The following is a 21,699-nucleotide window of genomic DNA, read 5'->3' as shown; positions in this document are numbered from 1 at the left end:
AGGCACCGCACGGCAATAGATTATACAGAAAGTCTGCTTTTGAATATCATTATGTAGTTAAACAGTGCATATCCCAAAGGAGCATTTCATAAAACTATCAAATACAATATTAAACAGAGTGGACTGGTGCAGCTGTCTGGTTTGCCCGCTTGTCCATCTAATTCAAAACAATTTGACAAGGAGATTTTTTTCTGTTTAAAAACAGTGAGCTCCTACTTGACACACATTTCATTATTCAAAGAGTCTGAGAGAAAATTATAAAACCTTGAGAACAGTTTTATTTCAGTATACAGTGAATACAAGCAAAACACATTTGTGGAATATTTGCTCATCAAAGACGAAAACATAAATGACACTCTACAGTGAACAGAAATTTTCATGGCCTCTCCTTTACAGTACCTTCATCTCCTCTCATTCTCTTCTGGGGGGGTGTATTAAAGACTCCTGCTGCCCTTGGATATTTAATCATTTTTCAGCAAGAAGCAATGGATGAACTGAATGAATACAAAGGCTGGAAATTCATTACAACAATCGGAGTATTCATTATCATTTTTACCCTACTTTCCCTTCTCTCATCTCAAATGGCTCCCTCTTATCTTTGCATAGTTTTTAATGTTACATACAATTTTGCATGGTCAACTCTATATAGCTTGAACTAATATGCAAATAACCGATCATTGAAATAACGTATAGATAAAATGGTCCATCTTTCGTCCGTTTACTTTTCTTGGCATTGATGAATTTCAAGCAGAAAATAGCTGACTAGATGAATGAAATCCTCTAATGACAAATGACAGAATGTCACATTCACATATAGCAGATGGGGTGCATTGCAACACACTGCTTGGTGATCACCAGACATCCAGTTCACACATTCTGCTCTCAAAATCTGAAGCAGAAGGGCAGATTGATAACCAATACCAACACCTTAGTATTACTTCATGAAGGGAAATGTCTGAGGAAATGCTGATGTTCAGTATTATATGTGCTTCAGTTTTGTTGGAAATTATCTTGTCTCTTGTCAAGAGCAATACACTTCTCTGCTACTTGTAATTTTCTACTCTGTTTATTTCTTCAGGTCTCTCGCCCTCTGCTCCAGCTCCTGGAGAACTTTCTCACTCACCTGCTCTGCCATGGTCACCACAGGTTTCCTACCCTGTGGTCCAACCACAATGGTCATTACGCAGCACATGTCCACCAGCTCTTCCTGACATCTCCTCATCCCCACATCAAGCTCACCTCTCCGGGCTGGGTCACGCTTCAGCGATGCCTTCTCCACCACAGAGAAGCCCAGCAAGCCTGTCAAAACCTCATCGGACAACTCCGCGTCCAGATAACCAGTTCCGTCTGATATTGTGGCGGAGATGCTCCAAACTTTGTTGCTGCTGCTCAGTTTGCCCAAGAGAGTTACGATGAAAGCCTTGACGCGGATTTCGGTGGTGTAGGGTTGTGGTGTGGTCTTCAGGTCTTCTAGCAGGCACAAGTACGTAAAAGGTGGAGAGGTCAGAGTGAGAGCAGGGCCTGTGCTGTCACTCTGTGGCTCCTTTTTAGCAGAAAGTCTATCAGGCGTGATGGAAATTTGCCTCGGAGGTGTGCTGCGTGAGCTCTTAAATGCAAGCTCGGTGTTAACAGGAAACCTATCTCTTACACTCCTTGATGAATTGCTGGTGAGTGTATGACTGTACCCTGAACTACCTGCTTTGGTGGCGTTATCTCCGTCTCTTCCAGGTCCTTGTTGCACAGGGAGATGATTTTGCCCTCCAGTCCTCTGAGTTTGCACTCCATGGGTTTCTACCTCCTCAAGAAAGCAGTCCATGTCTTCATCCATAAAATCATTGTCATCATTCCTCACAAACTCTCCTTTACTAAAGCCTTCATAGTCTCTTTTTTGCATGATGGATCTAGAGTTGCCTGAACCCAACCGAGACCCAGAGCCATTTGAAATGTGCCGCTCAAACTGTGCAGTTTGAAGTTTTGTGGTACTGTCCAAACTGTTTGGATTTCCAGTTGTTCTGCTGTTATCTGGTGACGTGCTTCTGTGCCTGATATCAGACTGTGCAGTGACATTTGTAGTTTCCTGAAAAATCTCACTGTCCAACTCGTCCAGGGGAAGATCGTCAAAGTCTTCGTCAGGGAAGTCTTCCTCTGCTACGCCATGAGGTTGGACCTCTGGTTGAAACTCGTGGTCAGAGGGTAAGATGTCGAAGGGGTCCGAATCCTCTCGTTCGAGGCGATGACGTTGAATTGAACCACCTCTGCTACTCTGGGTTAACCCACTTCTGTAAGAGTGTATGGAGGCTTCACTTCTAGAATTAAAAATAACCATTATATTAAAATCAGTTTGTACATTGGCTGTAGATGTAAAGTGCTAAATGATTCCCAACAATAACTGTGATATTTTTGTAAACAAACATTATGCTACATTTCTAAATGTCAAGGTATTTTTCCCCAGCTATGAAAACTGAGATGTTCCAGCATCAAAATGTAAAGACATCATATTTTTAACTACCCACCTGGATGAGGCTGCGGAGACAAAGCTCCTGACGGAGGAGCTTCTCGAGGACTGTGTGGAGGTCTCACTACGCGTCCCGTAGCCGCTGTCCCGGACAGACCCAACCTGAATCACCTCCTCCTGGGCCTCCAGACTGGCCAACAACTCTGCATCATCGAGCTCCAGATCTTCCACTTCATGGTTAACTGAAGAAAAAAAACAAAGAGACTCTATATCATGACAGCCCTAAATTTTAAGAATGGGTAGTCTTAGCCACAAAAATGTGATTCATAGGAATATCAGTACATTCATTCAAATAACAATCAGAGGAATTCAACTAACTTTCATTTAACTTTCCTAAAAGGGGCTTAATTTCTTTAAAAATTCCAAATTTCTCCTTAAATTTACATCAAGCTGCAGTGGTGTCCACCTTCTTCAACATCAAATCCAGGGATTTGTAAAATATTACATTGTGTAAGTACAGCAAAAGAGATAGAGACTTATGTAGGAGTGGAAGAGCTGTGAGATGGAAGGGGACACACACACGCAAACACTTGCAACTATTTACTAAAGTTAAGTTGAAAAAAATATCAAAAGAAATTCTGAGAAAATTCTATTTCTCTACAAAATATATAAATATAAGCACTTTCAGTGACCCTTTAAATGTATGTCTGTTTACAACAATTTTCAAGCCCTTGTTTTTTTTCTTCTCAAACTCACAAACTATCAAGGATTCCGAGGACCCGTGGGAACCCCGCGTCACATTGTACATTTTCCACACCCTCGCTGACCTTTGTTGCACATAATCTTCATTTAAAGATACTTTAGCCCCGTTTACTTTACCTCGTTGTGGTGCTGGTGGGGCCTCGTCTTGCTCCTGCTGCTGCTGCTGCTGCTCCTCAGGAAGACCCAGCGTCCGACACAGCATGCGGCCCTGTCAGAGTTGTATCGAGATATGCCGCTCAATCTGTACATATTGTTGCATGTTGTACACTCAAGACAGCTGGGGACATCTTTGTTCTTGCTTATAACAGTAACTTTACCATAACTCCTTGATATATTCTCAACTTATGAGAAATGGAAATCAAAAGATGATTAGTTCCAGTTAATATTCAGAACAAACAAAATATAAAGAAAACACAAAAAAATCTGCTTTTGACAGACAACAGATCACAACAGTTTACAGTACCTGGTTATTCCTGTCCACCAAGTCCTCCACCTCACCACCCAGGATTTTGATGTTGGACGGCCCCAAGAGCAGCATCCCAAGTCTGCAAACCATCTGTCCTTGCAACTGCAGCTTTGCACCAGGCCTGGGAGGGGAAATACAGTTTACAGCTGTAAGCAGTGTTTTTTGATAAATAAGAACAGAAATAGCTGTTGCATGTTTTTGGGGTTTTTTTGTGGGGGTTTTTTGCATTTCTGAACATCTTTACCCAAAATGTAAGAAAAATTATAGGAAGGCATGATTCTTCTTTTGACATCAAGACATCAAAAGTGTTTATGGATCAATTCTTAACCTGAGTGCTGAGCTGAGTGCAGGGATAGGCTGATACTCCATGGCCTCCAAGCTCTGGACTCCATCTGTCACCTGCACAACAGGGACAGTGTATGTGACAAGGAACAACGTAGCAGGGAAATGACTGTGAATTCATTTCAATGACAATATTTTACAAATGGAAGTTAAACATTATATCTGCCCCAACATGGTTTTCTAAATTCTTAATGTTAAAAAACAGTTTTGTGGCTTGGAGTTGTCAAAATGCAAAGCTGATCAAACCTTACCTTAATTTATCTCTTTTATTACCTGTCTCTTTATCTCCCTGCCTTTGGCTACCGTGTACTTTAAACTGCAGTGCATCTCATGACTCCTAGAACTGCGACTTGCTCAAAATGGTCAAAGAACCAGTACCACAACGGAACGTTTCTAAGCAACACCAGCTCTATTCTTGGGAAACCATACAGCATTGACAAGTGTATTACTTAAGATGAAATTACAGTCTGCCCCTGATATTCGACCAATTTACTCCTTCATATATTCTCACAGCTTGTACCTGTCCACACTGATTCAGTTAGGAAGAGAAGCAGAAGCCTTCATTATTCTACCAAACCTATTATAGAGACAGGGCCTGGTCGTAGATTAAGGTTGAAAAATGTAATTATAATTGTATACAGTGATACATAGTTTAACGCTGTATTTATAATATCAAATATACTCTGGTCAAGCCTAGTTCCTTCAAAATGCCCCAAAAGTGCTGTAACATTATTTATAATAATAATACATTTCATTTATAGAGCACTTTTCATTGCTAAAAGCAATCTCAAAGTGCTATTTAGAGTCCAGAGTCAACACCACTGTGATCATAAACTTTTCTATAAAAAATAAAATACCACAGTTCCATCCTTGACAGGTGGAGTTTTCCACAACAAAGGAAACCTGGCAACAATGGTTACAATAAGCTGTGAAATACTTTACTGTTGTTAGTTGTGGAAGAGGAAAAGTGCAAAGAGATTCTCACAATATTTTAGAGACTAGTTTAAAAGACACAAACTTACTACCATACTATACTATGCTGTTTGAAGGCTGGAAGTTCTTGGTTACTTTTTGTCTCAAATATCGGGTTCTCTGAGTTGAGAGGTTGATAACTTATATCACATAATATCCTCCTTTTTAAGATTGCAGCTGTTGGGTCCTCTGGGGCGTTAATTTAAAAAGCACAACATCAAGGTTCAAGGGTACATTTTCCTTTTATTACTACATTATATCATAGTCGTCCCTGACCTGCAGTAGTAGCATACGGGTTGGTCTGGCTTCCCAGGGCCTCTGGGTGGTCTGCGTAACCGCATTCACTTCATCGTTGCCACAGTCTGTGCCCCTCCATTTCTGCAGCTGACTGTACGCAGGCTGACTGATGTCCAGCAATGAGTCCACCTAAAACAGAGTGTGACCGTGTTGGACCTGAGATAGCACTGTTTCCCCCCCCTGAATATTTATTTCTTACATTTCTAGTGAAATATTTGACTCTACCACTTATCACAGTATAATGGATATACGGTTCTGTATTGAATTGCTAGTGTTTTAGTGAGTGGAACATGCATCTGTGGTTCCCATCATTGTATGTTCAGAACATTTAATTACAGTACTCATTCTCAGGGTTTTTCTATTTTCTATCGAAAGGAAAACTGGAATGGAGTGCTTTTTTATTTTATGGCTTCTGACTGTCCCCTAATCATCTCTTTCCCATGAACTGCTCAACAAGCCTTAATTTGGCAACAACAGCTTGCTATGTGGTTCTGTCTATTTTGTCTAAAATTGGCTTATCGAATATATAATCTGTACTGCACAAAAGAACACACCAATCATGAAAAAGTGAACAGAAAATATCTTGAGTGCTATAACAATAGACAAAAATTGCCTTGAACCAAATAATTTTACGATACAACAAACATAAAGTCTCCAAAAGCTGTTTATACCCATTAGTTTTTTAAAGTCTATTTAATTAGATTTCTAAAAATCATCTCCCTAAGCCAACTCTGGATAGTGTCAAAATGTCTACTGATAAATTATAATTGTGCACAACATAGAATATAACACCCAAGAGAAAATAAATAACACTTAATATATGATCGACAAGCCTGTACCTGAACACAGAAGGTGCCCCTGAGTTGGGTCTTCTGGACCGCAGCAAGTCCTTCAGGGAGAACCGGGTAGTCCAGGTCCCTCAGATCTGTCAACAGCCACTGGTCCAGCGCCTGACATTACACCACACGCAGTGAGAAACAAGAGGTTTTGGGCTGTAAGCTGTTCTGTCATCATATCAATTTTATTTCATACCATGAGACCTACTTCATAAAACTCTGTATTTACATCGGAGACATCAAAAAAATAAGTGTACACACCAGCCACACTTGGCTCTGGGTCATATCTCATTTTGCTATTTGAAAATTATCCTTATAAAATTTTGCTTTTTTTAGAATGTTTTTGTGGTTATGTTATGGCGTGCTGCCATGTCATATATGGTTGTATTCATTTTTATACTCTATGCGTAAAGCAAATTCCCTCAGGAGTAATAAAGGATTTATTCATTCATTAATTTTGACGCATAGCGACTCAGTAGTGTGATCCAGTCCCTGCAGATTTTGGTCTCTTATTCATGATATGAACACACTTATCTACATCATCCAAAGTATGCCGCTTGAGTGGACTGAAGTCGCTGTCCTGTTCCTGGAACCATCAGGAAATACATTAATTAAGCGTTATCCTCCTTTACTTCAAATTTCTATTTGAAAAAATGATAGACTTTGGCCACAGAGGGACACAGCGGTTCAGCAACAATATTTAGCTACACTGTGGCGTACAAACAATACAGGAAAACGCACCCCACATGACGCCACCACCAGCTGCTACAGTTGACACAAGGCAAGATGGATTCATGCTGTTTACAGAAAGAAAATGGCCCTGCTAAACCAGAAGCTGTCGGACCACGAGGTTTTCTTTCACTCCATTAATCGCCACAGTAGCACGATCTTCTTATGTTCAGCTGACAGCGGAAGCCATGTACATGGTCTTGGGCTTCTGTTGCTCATCTGCTCCAGGGTTCCATGAGTTAAGCTCTGCATATTTGTGTAGGGCTTGACAGTATTCGAAGACTGGGCCCCACAGTTTGCATAGCATCGTTTGGGGTTACTTGCCATGTCAATGTTTATAAAACAGCTATTTAAATCATGCTGAGTTGTCACATCCGTTTAGCATGCAAAGACACTGAAATTTCCTTCCACACGAGACAGAAAGAGAAACAAACCATTTGTTGTGCCAGTCTAGATTACTCAGGTAAATACAGGTACCTGGTACAGGTAAATAATAAATAACAGCCACACACCTGATGTTGTTTGCAGCAGGGGTTTTTTTTGTGAGATCCTTTTATCATAGCATCCTGTATCCCTTTAGTCACAGATCCTGCCTACCTGTTGGTTGATTTGCTGCTGCGACAGACGACCTGCCCCTCCTGCGTCTTCCTGAAGCCAGTCCACGCAGGCTTCCAGCCAGGCAAAGGGCACCTGGATGTGCCAGGAGGCCTGCAGCCAGGCTTGGGTGGCACGTACCACAGCATGGATTTCAGGTGCCATCCCCTTCCTCTATGTGCATTCAACTGCTTCTCTGTCTTTGCTTTCTGCTATTTCTCTTCAGGAACACAACACCAGCTTCTGGTCAGTTAGAACTTTAAAACTTTTGAACATGTAAATCTGTGTTTCAAAAGGCTTTCACTCTCCTGCAAGTGTAGTATACAAGAAATGCTCAGAATTGTTGCATTTCATTTCATTCAGTGGACAGCACCCTGCAATCCCCGGGGCTTAATGGAGGGGGGTCATCTTCTCTGTGGATCTCTGGAGCCACTTGACAGCATAATAGAGAACACAGGAGAATTGCATTCTGTTATTTTGTGGTCGTCATATCAGCGTGGCTAAGCCCCGTGTCACTGCAGAGGGTCACGCCTGGATACTGTGGAGGAGAAGAGGAAATAGATGAATGTGGGCAGGGATAGCATGAGACGGAATTATAGAAAATGAAATATTCAGATTACCTGCGGAGCATGGAGGCAGGCTCGACTATGACATGTTGTGAGAAGCAGCCAAGGCGCCAAAGTTGGCGCTGCAGTACCTTAGCCTTGTGTCCAAGTATTACCACATACGCTTTAATGTCCCATTAGACGTCTTTGAAACTTAACGATAGTGTCACTACAAGTCCCTAGAATGGCCAAAAAACGAACACTTCGCCAGTAGATCGTACATTTTAAACGCGAAAAACTTGATCATCAAGAGTAAATAACCGGCGCAGCAGCCGGAAAATGGTCGAAAACGCCCCTGGCCCGCTTTCGTGATTGACGTCTCTCCTTAGCCAATCCTGACCCTCCATGTTCGATTTGCCTTCTGCTCGACCAATCGGCGCACTCTGGCTCCACTCGTACATTGCCAGGTTCGGTAGAGAAGGAAGGGGACGAACGAGGTCTTGCGCCGCAGGTTTGTGTTTTGACGATATTTTCCACCTTTTCCGCGCCACACTGGGTTCAGCACAACTGACGTGTACACGTGCTATAATAAGAAGTAGATATTGAGCAGTCAATGGATGAACGAGTGTGTGTCCGGTACAACGCTGGCCAATTAACCGGCCTGGCTGGCCCCACTGGTGCTCAACCGAAATCATGGCAACATGGCGAAATTAGCTAGCCGTTAGCTTGAGCGACGAGAGCTGCTCTTTGTATTAATTGATCGGTATCTGTTCACCGACCCAGCTGCTGGGCGCCAGTGACACGTGTCGATGCTGGGTGTCGTACACGACCAGTGGAGCGTTTCACTGGACGTGCGACCGACATTTAGTGGACATGCTACGTCAAATCCATACGTTGACGCTCGCAGCAAACGCATTTCCCTGCAGGCTAGCTAGCTGCCCCGGCTGTTAGCCACGATTAGCAAAGTTACACACTTAGCCGCGAGTTAGCTCAACTGTAGCGCGCTCACGTTCGACACGGACAATGTCGGCATGTAAGCACGTATTCCTGGCGGTGGCCATCGGCCCGCATAATGCGTGGAGTTGAGAAGTCGCTTTGTTAGTGGCCCAGAGGAGACGTGACGTATTAACGTTTCTTCGGTAGCGAACGTGAATGTTGTTCGCGCACGACTCGCCGCTCGGCTGGCGGGGGCCGTTGCAGTCGCTCTCTGTTCTCTGCGAAACAAAGCAAAAAATGGCAAAAACAGTCCTAACTGATGATATCACAATGGCGAGTGTTCCTACGGATAACGATGTATGTATCTGTTTTGCTTTCCGGGTGTCTGTCAAACAAGACGACCTGAGGTGTATTGTGAAATGACCTGATCGATCACCTCCATCCAGGCGTAGGAGCTGATTAGTAGTTCGGAAACGACGAGTTTCCAACTTTGCTCTCTGTCCTTCATATTACAAGAAGGTGTCTCATGTAGCCTCTCCCTCCCCGCAGGTCGCAGCAGCTGTTTGATTCGTGCTCAGTTAGTTCCGCCTATCAACACGCCCTTGTCCCCGTAATAAATATCGGTGAGTGGCGTTTTTTCCGCCAGTTTTTCTCTCCATTCCATCTCGTCTGCCCGAGAAAGCGGATCTGCAGCACCCAGATTGTATTGTCTAATTTCTCCTTTTCCCTTCTTACAATGCTGACAGACCACCACAGCTCACAGGGGCCAGTCGTCTGCTTCTCTCCTCCTGCTGCCGCCTGTTCCTGGGATCGAGGTGCTCGCCCCATCTCCTCCACCGTCAGAAGACCATGGACTCAGAAACTGAACAACACGATGACTCTTCATTCAGCAACACAGAGACCAACGGTATAAAGCCGCTTTACATTTTTGGTGATGTTGTCAAACAGGTTTGATGAATCAGTTAAAAATGTCTGTATGTTATGTAATGAGCAGTGGCAGTTGTGTTGTTGTGCATTACTTACAGCTCTGATTTTTGGAAATTATATGATGGTTGATAGTTATCAACTATGAACTATATTTGGTCAATTTTTCACTTTGTCTCCCCTTGAGGTTTGTGCAACAATTAGGAACCAACACAATATATATTCACACCCCAAAATTCCTAGTTTTGCACACAATATTCTGTGTAGATTTTTTTTTTGTGATTCCGGAAATGTAAGTCTTGTGGGACTATGTTTCACTGCATTCCGCCTTGATTTTGATTATTTAATTTCATCTTTTGGAAGTCTGTGTTTGCAGGGGTTTCAGTGTGTGTCTTTATCTCCTTATGCCAGGCAAGCGCCCTGCTGAGGATGCGGATGAGCAGAAATCATTCAAGCGCTCTAGGAACTCGGAGGACATGGTTGAGCTGCGCATCCTCCTGCAGAGCAAAGTAAATCATCTCCTCTTTCATGTCATGTTTCATGTTGAACCCTTATGTGCTTATTTGTATTTTTGCCCCGTTTTTCACACCTTTTAAGTAAGACTGCTTTTTTTGGGTACATTTTTTATGGATTTATTTTTATAATTTCAGTACCATAGTATACGTTTTAAATTGACATGTATTTGTCGCATTGTCAGTTTTGTACGTATTATTTGTATTCTCAGAATGCAGGAGCTGTAATTGGAAAGGCTGGAAAAAACATCAAAGCCCTCCGTACAGACGTGAGTACATCTATTCTAATACAACTTGAATTTTTTATTTGGTTGAGAAATTTTCTTTTTTTCTTTTTTTTTTTACCCTCCACTGGTGTTCAGCCTCTCAAACCTACCCAGCCTCCACGATAGTTCTTTTTTATTAACAATAATAAGCCCTGAGATAAATTATTAAAAACCTATTTTGGTATCTGGCAATTATTTCTTTTGTGTAAACAAGGGATGCGGTTAGCTGATGCTTGTGTTGATATCAGACTGCTCAGGTGATCTTCTGGCAAACCCCTGGGGTTGGTTTTAAGATTTTCTTGTCACATGAACATCATGTGATTGCCTCAGCTAAAGGGGACCAAGGCAAAAAAGTCCAATTTCATGTCCATTTGTTTCACCATAATGATAATTTATTGTAACAGTCCTGTTGTGGCAACACTGATGCTCTCGTTAATTTAAATTTACGGGCACAGTGAGTGAATTTTAGGTCCCCTACAGCGCCAGCCAAGATTTTTTTTCTAGAAGCGTTAATGGAACCTAGCAAGTTCGTAATTCATTCAGTGCCATTGCCTCTTTCGTTAGCCCTCCACATTTTGTTCTACCCCCTCTTCCCCCTGTCTCTGGTCTATTCCCCAACTTTGAACTCTTCATGTTTTAATATGCCATTACCTATTTTCCAATGTCACATTTTCTCCTTTTCTCTCTTTGACCAACCAATCTATGAGAGAAACAAATTAAAATTCACATTTGAACAGTGTAGAGCCTGTATATTAAAAATGTATTCCTCTTCCCTCTCCCTTGTTTATTATTTTATTGTTGACTTTTTGCCCACTTCCTCCTCTGTTGCCCATGTTCTGGATGGCCCCTCCTGCGCCCGCCCACCTGACACCCTGGTTGGCCCTGCCCATAATCGTGCCCTGTCCCTAAATGGGCGCCTTACTTGATTGACATCTGTGCTCGAATGGCCCTGGCCCCTGCCCATTCCACGCCCAGTACAATGCCAGTGTGTCAGTCCCAGACAGCAGTGGGCCTGAGCGGTATGTCCCTAAGCTCCTCCCTCTCACTGCCTGACTACAGGTCAAACAAACAAGAAGAAATGAATAATAAATAGTCATCCTGCCTCTGTCAAGTCACTGTATTTTAACCTACCTGTTCTCACAGTGTTTTAGCCTGAGTCAAAATGCCTAAATGCGTTCATGTCCAAATCTGCCTGTTGAGCCTGTAAAAGTCATGTCAACATCCTTTTATCTGCAATTTTTAAAGTCACGTCAACATTGAAACATAGGGTGGTGTTGTCAGGGTTTTTCCACAATCTGCCACTGTCTTTTTAAATCTTTGCAATAATCTGTGCAATATATCTTTTTTTATTTTGTTTAATTTTCATTGATTATTATCTCTCCTCATCTTTCGCGTATCCCCCCCCCCCCCCAAGTGAATATACTGTTGCTTTTGTGTTGTTGTTAGTCTCATAATCTCACCTGCTTCTCAAACCATCCCATCCTTTTCTTGTGATGTCCTTATTATATTGATAAACTCAGACTGTTGTCCTATTCTGGAACGCAAAAGGCAAGCTAGGAATCAAGTGTTGTGTATGTTTTTCCTTTCCTGTCTCCTGCTTCATCTGAACTTGTTTATCAAACGCTGGAGCTATTCAAAGTGCAGATTATCTCTCTCTGTCCCTCTTACCTTTGCATTTTTTTGTTTCATGTTTGCCGCTTCTCCAATCCCTTTAAAAGCATCAACTCCAGTGGTGGCAAACTTCATTTTCCATGGTGTAATCTGCCACTTTTCCTCGGCTGTCTACCATTCTGCTTCCATGTAAAAACTGTGCTTAAGTTCTCTTGATCAGTAAATTCATCGTTTATTTTTATATCACTGGGTGGATGCAGACAACAAAATATTATTTGCAAATTAAGCATCAAAACACCCATCCAAATCAAATGTTAAAAACAAGGCCCTTGTCAAATTATACAAAAAATCAGAGGGTGTCTATTAAGAGTTGTTTTGGGCCCCTTATTCTGGGTCTTTGTGGTGTGCATCCGCCAAACTGCTTTAGGACTTTAGAGTTCTCTTTGGCACCATTGGTGCCAATTGCTGCCAGATCTTCCTCAGACTTCACCTCCCCCGTCTTGCCCCTTCAGTGGTCACCAAATGCAGTCACTTTTCTTTGGGTCCCTTTTTTTATTTTGTCTCTTTTCTTCCTTTCTCTGGACAAAAGACTGTTTTCTTTTCATTGTATTGTTTGGGTGCCAACTTTTTCCTAGTTACAGTGTTGAATTACCAGTGACAAAGCATGTAAATATAAACACTGGACCTCAACAGTTTATTTAGCTGTGTAGTTTCAGGAGAGAGGTGGTTAAATGGGGTTTGACTGTTTTTCAATGTCAAAAAAGGGGATGTCAGAAATTCTCTGATCTGAAATGTTGTTTGTTTCCTCCTGGGCCGCCTTGTTGGCACCCCAACCTCTGTGTGGCTGTGGCTTGTCATTGGTGGGTGAAATATGAAGCATCCTGAGCATCAGTGCTGACATCGAGACAGTTGGAGAAATCCTGCTCAAGATTATCCCAACACTGGAAGAGGTGCGGACTGAGTTTTTTTCTCTCTCTCTCTCTCTCTTAATGTCACGTCCAGTTGAACCCAGTGAATTAAATACTATTGTGGGAGTGAAAAACAATGGTGAAGACAGTTGTCACCAAACTATCTGTCAATATCCGTTGTGTTGCAGAGACGCTTTTTACTTCAAATGTTTTGTTTTTTTTACCTGTTTTCACTTGCAAATTTGTGGTTTAGATGGGTTGAACTGGACTGATTTTCAGGCTTAAATGTATATTCTTTTAAACCCTAAATAGATTATATCATAATATTAACATGCTAACTGTTTCCCTCAGTACCAGCAGTACAATGGTATGGATTTTGACTGTGAGCTACGTCTGCTGATCCACCAGAGCCTTGCTGGCTCAATCATTGGGGTGAAAGGAGCCAAGATCAAGGAGCTCCGGGAGGTATGTTGATACACGGGAAAGGATGTTTTTTTATAAACTATTAACACTATATGTGTTAAATGTTCTTAGTTTATTTTACTTAGCAATTTATTTTTATTTTTACAATAGAATAAAGTGCTGTATCACATAGAGGAGCTTTCTCTTTCTCTTTGCCTTCTCACGTGATCCTGTGTTTTCTAGAACACAAAAACCAGCATCAAGCTGTTCCAGGAGTGTTGTCCTCAGTCGACGGACCGGGTGGTGCTGGTTGGCGGTAAAACGGAGAGGGTGGTGGAGTGTATTAAGACTATGCTGGAACTCATCGCTGATGTAAGTTGATACACTCAAAATGGAAAACAGAAGTAAACAGCATGTCAAGCTCCAGCTTATTGAGAATTTTGTTTTTTTCTGTCCTCCTTTCTCAGGCTCCCATAAAGGGCCGTGCTCAGCCATATGACCCCAACTTCTACGACGAAACGTACGAATACGGTGGATTCACCATGATGTTTGAAGAAAGGGGAGGCGGCCGTAGGCTTATGGGAGGGTTCCCCATGCGTGGGGGCCGGTCCAGTGGTGGAGAACGTGGGTTTGACCGAATGCCCTCTAGCAGAGGGGGACGCGGACCCATGCCTCCTTCCCGCCGGGATTACGATGAGATGAGCCCCCGTAGAGGTCCTCCTCCACCTCACCCTAGTAGAGTCAGCCGGGGGAGTAGCCGTCCACGCAGCCTACCCATGGCACACCCACACCGGGGGGGGTAAGAAATGGAAACAAATGAATACAGTTTATTGCTATTTTCTCTATTACTCTCCTGCTTTTCTTTTCTTTCCTACACAAGCACAAATCCTATCATAAGGCGTGGTCACTTAATTTAGTTTCTACTGTGTTAAAACGTCTTTCAAAAAAAACCTGCTACGGACAGATTGTTAATGCGTAATACAGCTAAAATCTTGTAAACACTCTTGTCTTACTGAACACTGTTGTGCCAAATGACTGCATGCTCCCACTCATCAGTTTGAAGTTTAGAATCTTGTTACTCCTGTTAACCTCTTGAGTTTTAAGTGTTTGATATTTCAAACAAACTAGGCTCTGTTCAGTGCTTGAGTTTCTCTTCTGGACCTCATGTTTTTTTTCCCTTCCCTCTGTACATACAAAACCTAATCTCTCTTCAGGTGCTTATTTTCCATTCAGAGGCAATTTGTTCACAGAATCGCTAGATTTGTTTTACATGTATAATTCGTAGAATATACTTAGGTCAGTATTCTGCATGTAATCCTGTGTCAAACTGTGCACCCCTCTAGAAATATTTGTATTCATGCTAATCATTCCATTAATTGTATGTGCTCATCACTGTATGTCTGGGTGTGTTTGTGTCTTTTTCCCATCTCCATGTTGCCCACAGAGATGATCGTTACTATGACTCGTACCGTGGCTCAGATGAAAGGTCAACGTAAGTTTCTGCCCCCAAACCCCTTCCTAAACTTCCTATCTTATATTAACAGGGATACTTTGACATTCAGATATTCTGTTTCTCTTGAACTTGTCAAAAGAAGATGCTCTGTAAGGGTAATTAACTGAAAAAAAGATTCCTCATTATCGCCATAGGGTGGTGCTTCCTGCATGGTAGCATTTTACCCTTTGGTCTTTGTGAGGAAGAAGTCTTTTACTGGTGCTGCCAGGTGTTCAGCACATCTTCCATTAACAAATGTGACAAGTATTAAGCCATGATTGATACAAATTAAGTAGTGTTGAGGTATCCCTACACATCCCATATTTCCTTTTCTTACTACTTTATCGTTGCAGTTTGTCGAATGTGCCTGGTTATCCTCTTCTTCCCATAGCTCTTGAGAATATAGCTGTCTTAACTTTTGCCCTTCTGTCATTTCCTTAACTTTTGATACCAATTACTGCCTTGCAAACATCCATTTCACTCTAGCCTGTTTGCCTGTAGTGCCCTAGCCTGCATACGTCCCTTACCCTGCTCCCCACTGCTCCCCAGTCACCTGTTTGCACTCCAATCATTTGGAGTGCTTCGTAGGGAACTGCAGTGATTTTGTATGACCTCCACTTTGCTGTGTTTGTAGCCCACCCTAATCTGCCATTAACTCCCAGTATTGCCCAGGTTGAGAGAATGTATTTGTGGTGGTTTGTATGATTTTCATGTGCTGATGTCAAGATGATATTCACAAGCTTCTCCATCACCAGCGACATGTTTTTGGGTAGTTCTCCGTCCCGGGAAGAAATCTTAGGGACATGATAAAATATGTATTTGGCCATAACAAAAAAATCACCACACTACTTAGATCTTTTGTTTTCCCCCTTTTTTAAGTAAAGTTACATGCTGCCCTTTGAAAGGAAAAAGTTACAGATCTCATAAAATCTGAATAATGCTGTCATGTCCCAGCCTTGGTCACCCGTCCATGCGTGGGTTATAGAAATAAAATTGATGTAAATATGGCTGATACAATTAATATTTATATAAAACTGTCTGGCCAGCCTTGTTAGACAAGGCTTTGATTAGTTTATGTAATACCACATGGCATGCAATGAGTGATGTGACATTTACATTCATGCATGTATGTTCTACAGCAACAGTAAGAGAACAAAGTTAAACCAAGCACATTTCTTGAGCGAATTCCTTTTATTTGAACTCAGTTTTTAAGGGGGGAAAGCGGCAGCCCTTGGCTCTGATCATCATCACCACCACCTGTCACTCCTCTCACCATAACACTGTCAGAGCTGTTCCTGTTACTGTGTGGGAAGATGGCTGAGGAAAGGAAATGTGTTTACACTGTAATCTTGCTCAGCATGTGTGTGCAGTTTGACCTAGACCAGAAATTTTCTTTGGAATATTGTCAAGCATTTTTTTCTAAGCATTTTTGTATTTCTCTCCACCCCCCACCCACATCTCTCTCTCTTTCTTTCTCTATGAACCCCCCCTCCCCCCTCCCCTTGCCTGTGTGGCACTCTTTCGTCACCAGTGACAGAAGAGGCAGACCAGATCGCTATAGCGATAACATGGTTAGTGACCCGTTGCTAAATGCATGACCCTTTGGTACAAGCATCTCATTGGATGCCAGGCTCCTCAGGCTAGTGTAGTAGTTGGTCCTACCAATAGACAATATGCTGTGAGTATCTACTGTGTTGTCGTAATAATAGTGGTTTATTGACAAGTCAAACATAGCTGGTCGTTTATGTGCACATGCGTGTTCTCACACTCATCTGAGCCCTGGCCAAGCATCCAAACTAGTTTTGGATTGGTGCAAGGCATCCAACCAAATGACCGTAATCACCACAGCCGGAGACACCCCATAATAATCAGCTGTAATTTCCCTCTTAGGGTGTACTTTTCACGGCCAGTCTGTGTTTCCTGCAAAGAGAGGGAGGATGTTGGGAGTGTGTGGGGGGGGGGGGGGGGGGGGGGGGTGGGGGGGGGGGGAAGGTGGCCTTGGTTGGTTGCTAGGCAATAATAATGCTTTGTTGACAGACTGGAAGGTCTCTCTCTCCCTCTCTGAGAGCTGGCAGGATACTGTCTGCGGTTGCTTAGCAACAGCTTTTTGAATTGCCTGTTGCCCTGGTGACAGCAGCAGCTGAATAGCAGGTGAAAATGGGGGCTGATGGAGATGCAAGGAGAGACGGAAAGGGTGGATGGAGGGAGGGAAGGAGTAGGAGGAGTCTGTCTTTTGGATAAAAACTGGGTTGCTTTTAGTTGAGTAATCTTCATGGACGAGGCTGATGCATCATCTATGCATTTATTCTTACAACCCCATAGTCCATTCACCTGAGATCTGGAGAAAGATGAAAGAAGCCGTCTGTACTGTATGTAACCTGTCTGTGTTTCTGTTTCTTACAGAGTGGAGGAGGATATGGTGAGTGCTGAGCTTCACGATTTTTTGTGACATTATATGGATGTGTTTTGAAGGTTGGTAATGTGGCTTAGAGCACAGGCCTCGCTTTTCTTTCTGACAAACTGTAGAAGCAAATGTTGAAGCTGATATGCTGAGCTAAGTGTGTATATATATAACATAATACATGTTTCAGAAGATCTCATGAACATATAAAAGTCAAATGTTGTGTTCAGCATCGAGATGTTAACAAATGTCACAAAACTGTCTTTGTTTTTTGTTCTTTGTTCTTTCCACCTGTTTCTTTCTTGTATATTAGACAACAGTTCTTCCTGGGATAGCTACCAGTCAGGTGAGTCTCTCTCCTGTATTTAAGAGTTTTATTAGAACAATTTGCTGAGCCAAGTGTGATAATGGGGTCAGGGAGGGATGGGGGGTAGCCAAGTATTGATTTTATGTTTTTGGTGCTCTTCTTCTGGTCCTTCTCTTCCCCCTGCTCATCTGTGTTGGTCTACCTCTCTCCCCGCCCTCTTGCCATCAGGTGGACGTAGCTCCTATAATGACATGGGTGGTCCTGTTATAAGCACACAAGTGACGATCCCTAAGGATGTGAGTAAATTACAGCAACATAACATGCAAACTGACACACCAAAAAAGATGCTTCCTTCATCCCACAATCTCAGTACATAACTAGGATTCAGTCAGACTTCATATAATCAATGTTGTGTGATCATGCTGTGTTGCCTTGAAGAACGAGACCTAAGTTACTGGTTAGTGGTTGTTTTTATCTTCTCACCAAACATGAATTTATATGTGAAAAAGATAACTCTCACTCAAACACACATACACAAACTGCCCCTTGGTGAGTCCTTTGTAAAAGCTAATGAAGAATTAAATGACTGTGTTGCTAATATGAGAACTTGGGGGTGTGAGCGGTGAATAAAGTTACTTTGAAACATGTGGACAGTAATCTGTTTAGGTGGCACTAACAAGAAATACTTTGTGTGATTTGAATGACATTGCTATTGGTCATGACGATGAAGAAACTAACAGGCTATAGTGATGTGCATGTCAGGGTGTTCTAATATCCACACCTACCCAACCTGTTATGAGAGTCAATCCACACCAACTGGCCCACAAAAATCTCCACCAATCAACCACTCGAACCAGCCAGAACTGCAAACCAAGAGCTCTCTCCTCCCTCTCTCTCGTACGCGCATAGGGATGCACACACACATACATACAATGCATCATTCTGACCTTAACCGTGAACTCAAACATTATTGCAGCCTACAATGTAGGTCTATTGTCTTTTTAAGCTTGGTTAAATTCATCTTAAATTGTAGTCTGGGTTCAGAGAGATGTGTGACAGGTAATGAAGATCATTAGCAGCCAGGGCGTAAGTGGACCTGATGTGTTAGACGGAGGAAGAGAATTTAGAAGGTGGACAGAGATAAGTAGTGTTGCATTATGGCTAAAGCACAGTGGCTAACACTGGCTACTTTGATTTATAAAGTAATTATTTATTATAAGTCCACAGCTGCTTCATACTAAATGACCAGTTTCTCCCTCAGGTCATTAAATCCATGCAGCCATATGAAGGCAGCAGGACAAGTTAATTAATCTGCAATCTCCACTTGAGCTCTTTAATCCTGTGTGATTAAGCTTCTCAGCCGTTTTATTCTTGAAAAGAAATATTGATGCTGTCAAATCGCATTGTCTGATATAGTGTGAGGATTTATATCATGAGGCAGAATTAAGACTGAGAAAGCATTAGATCGAGGTGATCATGTAAATGGCTTCATCGAAGTGTATTTTAATTGTTAGCATTTTCCCACTCTGCAACACCCAACTACATGCTCCCTCCTCACCCAATTCTCTGCGTCATCCACAGCTGGCTGGCTCCATCATTGGTAAGGGAGGACAGAGGATCAAACAGATCCGCCACGAGTCGGGAGCCTCCATCAAGATTGATGAGCCCCTGGAAGGTTCTGAGGACAGAATCATCACCATTATTGGCACCCAGGATCAGATCCAGAATGCACAGTACCTTCTACAGAACAGGCAAGTTCTGACACAGACTCGTACTACAGTCCACCTCATTAGACGAGGAAATTTGTGATTCAGCCACGTAGTTGTAGTTGAACCATTGTAATCCCATCAAGTTAGTGTATCTTCTTGACATGAAACCTTTTGAAAACCTCCGTGAATTTTTTTCTGCGGGCTCTTGACCTGGCCTGAGCTTACATTTTGTTGGGGTTTATCATTAAATGTTGGTGGACACATTCCGTCTAAGAAAGTGAACTCTAATAAACAAATGCAAGCTAAAAATAAGAAAAACATACCTTAAATAGGCTATCTTATCTTCTTTCAAATGACTGAACCACACATACATAGCTTTAATTAAAACTGTTGATGCATGAATTTTATTTTATTTTTTTAATTGCATCCTAATACTAGTTAACCCACCGTTTTGTTAGGTTATGCATTTCTGTTGCCTGCTGTCTCTTTTTAACTAACCCCTTCCTTTCTTCCCTATGCAACCTGAAACTCGTTCGAACCTTCCTCTTACATGAAATGGCTGTGAAGGAGTAGGCAAATTTAGTTGTTCTATTTGCCGTATAACAATTTATTTTAAAGGGGAAATGTGATTGGCATGCTTCTTTGACAGTCACATTTGTCCACTGAATATGATTGATTGAAAAACAAACCAAAATACAATGTCTATTTTCCATCTAAGCCATTTCACTGTGAAGCAGGGAGTGGACTCTTCCCCTGGCTGCTGCTGTGTGGAAGACTAGTGATTTTGTTGTTTTTAGTTAGATGAACCGACAACAAATCACAGTCTGCCAAATAGCACAGGCTCCTCCTCTTCTGTCTCCCTTGGCAACCAGTAGGCACGTATGATACACACTACTTCGTTGTTGATGCTATCTGAGCCCTAATGCTAATACATCTGTAGACCTGCTGCTGTGTAGTGTTGCCATGGTAACTAACCCTGCCTCCCTCTACCTTCCTCTCCTCCCCCTTCAGTGTGCTGCTCCTGCTCGGACACAAGAGCTAACCACACCCCTCTTTTCCTCCCTCTTCCTCTTTACCTTCCCCGTTCTCCTTTAGCCAGTGATGTCACCTGTTGCCTCTCCTCCTCTGCCTGTCTTTCTTACTTCCCATCTGTCTGTCCGTCTTCCCTCTCTGCCTCAATTTCCTTTTCTTCCCAAGACTTCATTCTCCCACAGTTAAAAAGCTATACAGCTTTATATTTACACTGATGTCTTTTATTTATTTATCCACTCTTTTTATTATTTCAGTGTGAAGCAGTACTCTGGTCATTTGATGTAGGCCCAGGAGACTCGGACTGAAGCAGACTCATATTGCCCCCCCATCCCTAATCCCCAACCCAACCTTTTTGCCCCTGTCCGACACATCCCCCTCAGTCTATTATTCTGGATTGTGGGTGCGTGGGTGTCTTCTTTTGAATTTTATTTTTGTATTTTTCTTCTCCTTAGCTTTTCTTTTTTTTTTCACGAATTGTCCAACATTCCTGTGCATTAAAGAAAATGTAGATATTCTGCATTTTTAAGAGTGTATTCAAATAGTTTATCGGATACCTTGCATTTTTTTCTCTAACACATCTATCAAATGATAAAAACAAAAATAAACATAACCTTTTATTTTTTGATTTCCTTTTTTTAATGACTTGTACGTTTGTGTTACCAGTTTAAATCTGTCCTCTGTATGTATGCGTGTGTGCGTGCATGTTGGCATGTATGGGTTGGTGTGTTTTCTGTTTTTATATCAGTCCCTTTACAGACAGTTGTACCATATTACCACTCTGTGCAACGTGCAGAATGTAAGCTATGTCGTTTTCTTTCATATTGAACCCTTTATAGTTGTGGGGGTTTTTTTCAAGAGATGTGTAAATTTCACCCTTAAAAATTTTTTTGGGGGGATGTAAGTTTGGACACTTGTACACACTAGGTACAGGACTGTGACTAATTTTTAAGAATATTCTTGGTAGTTGTGTGGTGAAATAAATCTGAATCATTTGAGTAACTCCTCACAAAAGGAAACATGTAGCGAGATATTATTGATTTGACAAATGGTGTTGAACTTAACTCTTTTGTCCCTGCAATTTCCCGTGCTCTATGCTTGTTTGTGCTCCATGCTGTAACTTCACTCTCAAATTGTAAAATGAATAAAGATGCCACTTTTTACTGAACCAGTTTTTTTTTCCCACAAAATTCTTGCTCCATCG

At 42.1% G+C, this 21,699-nt stretch overlaps 2 protein-coding genes across 4 annotated transcripts; one reads left to right on the top strand and one right to left on the bottom strand.

The window, feature by feature from the left end:
• Positions 1-255: 255 nt before the first annotated feature.
• Positions 256-9,478, bottom strand: rmi1 (RMI1, RecQ mediated genome instability 1, homolog (S. cerevisiae)). 2 transcript variants are annotated; one of them, XM_035638819.2, is made up of 9 exons: positions 8,074-9,478; positions 7,457-7,991; positions 6,134-6,244; positions 5,274-5,423; positions 4,012-4,082; positions 3,681-3,804; positions 3,335-3,425; positions 2,514-2,697; positions 256-2,306 (listed from the first exon to the last, which is right to left on the bottom strand). In XM_035638819.2, exons 2-9 carry the CDS (start codon positions 7,616-7,618, stop codon positions 1,067-1,069), a joined length of 2,133 nt encoding a protein of 710 aa, XP_035494712.2. In that variant the 5' UTR covers positions 7,619-7,991; positions 8,074-9,478; the 3' UTR covers positions 256-1,066. The 2 variants fall into 2 exon arrangements, with proteins under 2 accessions (XP_035494712.2, XP_035494713.2); XM_035638820.2 differs by having other exon boundaries at positions 7,457-7,885; positions 9,359-9,375.
• Positions 8,377-21,663, top strand: hnrnpk (heterogeneous nuclear ribonucleoprotein K). 2 transcript variants are annotated; one of them, XM_035638822.2, is made up of 17 exons: positions 8,377-8,509; positions 9,484-9,557; positions 9,681-9,841; positions 10,270-10,367; positions 10,583-10,639; positions 11,612-11,655; positions 13,125-13,197; positions 13,507-13,620; positions 13,801-13,929; positions 14,025-14,356; positions 15,002-15,049; positions 16,581-16,620; positions 17,453-17,468; positions 17,764-17,796; positions 17,986-18,053; positions 19,339-19,508; positions 20,753-21,663. In XM_035638822.2, the coding sequence occupies exons 3-17, from the start codon at positions 9,784-9,786 to the stop codon at positions 20,781-20,783; spliced, it is 1,311 nt and encodes a 436-aa protein (XP_035494715.1). In that variant the 5' UTR covers positions 8,377-8,509; positions 9,484-9,557; positions 9,681-9,783; the 3' UTR covers positions 20,784-21,663. The 2 variants fall into 2 exon arrangements, with proteins under 2 accessions (XP_035494715.1, XP_035494716.1); XM_035638823.2 differs by lacking the exon at positions 9,484-9,557 and having other exon boundaries at positions 8,456-8,509.
• The last annotated feature ends 36 nt before the right edge of the window (positions 21,664-21,699 follow it).

Source organism: Scophthalmus maximus, chromosome 19, assembly GCF_022379125.1.
Source record: "Scophthalmus maximus strain ysfricsl-2021 chromosome 19, ASM2237912v1, whole genome shotgun sequence".
Classification (NCBI taxonomy): domain Eukaryota; kingdom Metazoa; phylum Chordata; class Actinopteri; order Pleuronectiformes; family Scophthalmidae; genus Scophthalmus; species Scophthalmus maximus.
Note: the sequence above shows the minus strand (reverse complement) of the source record. Positions and strands in the feature narration are given on the sequence as shown.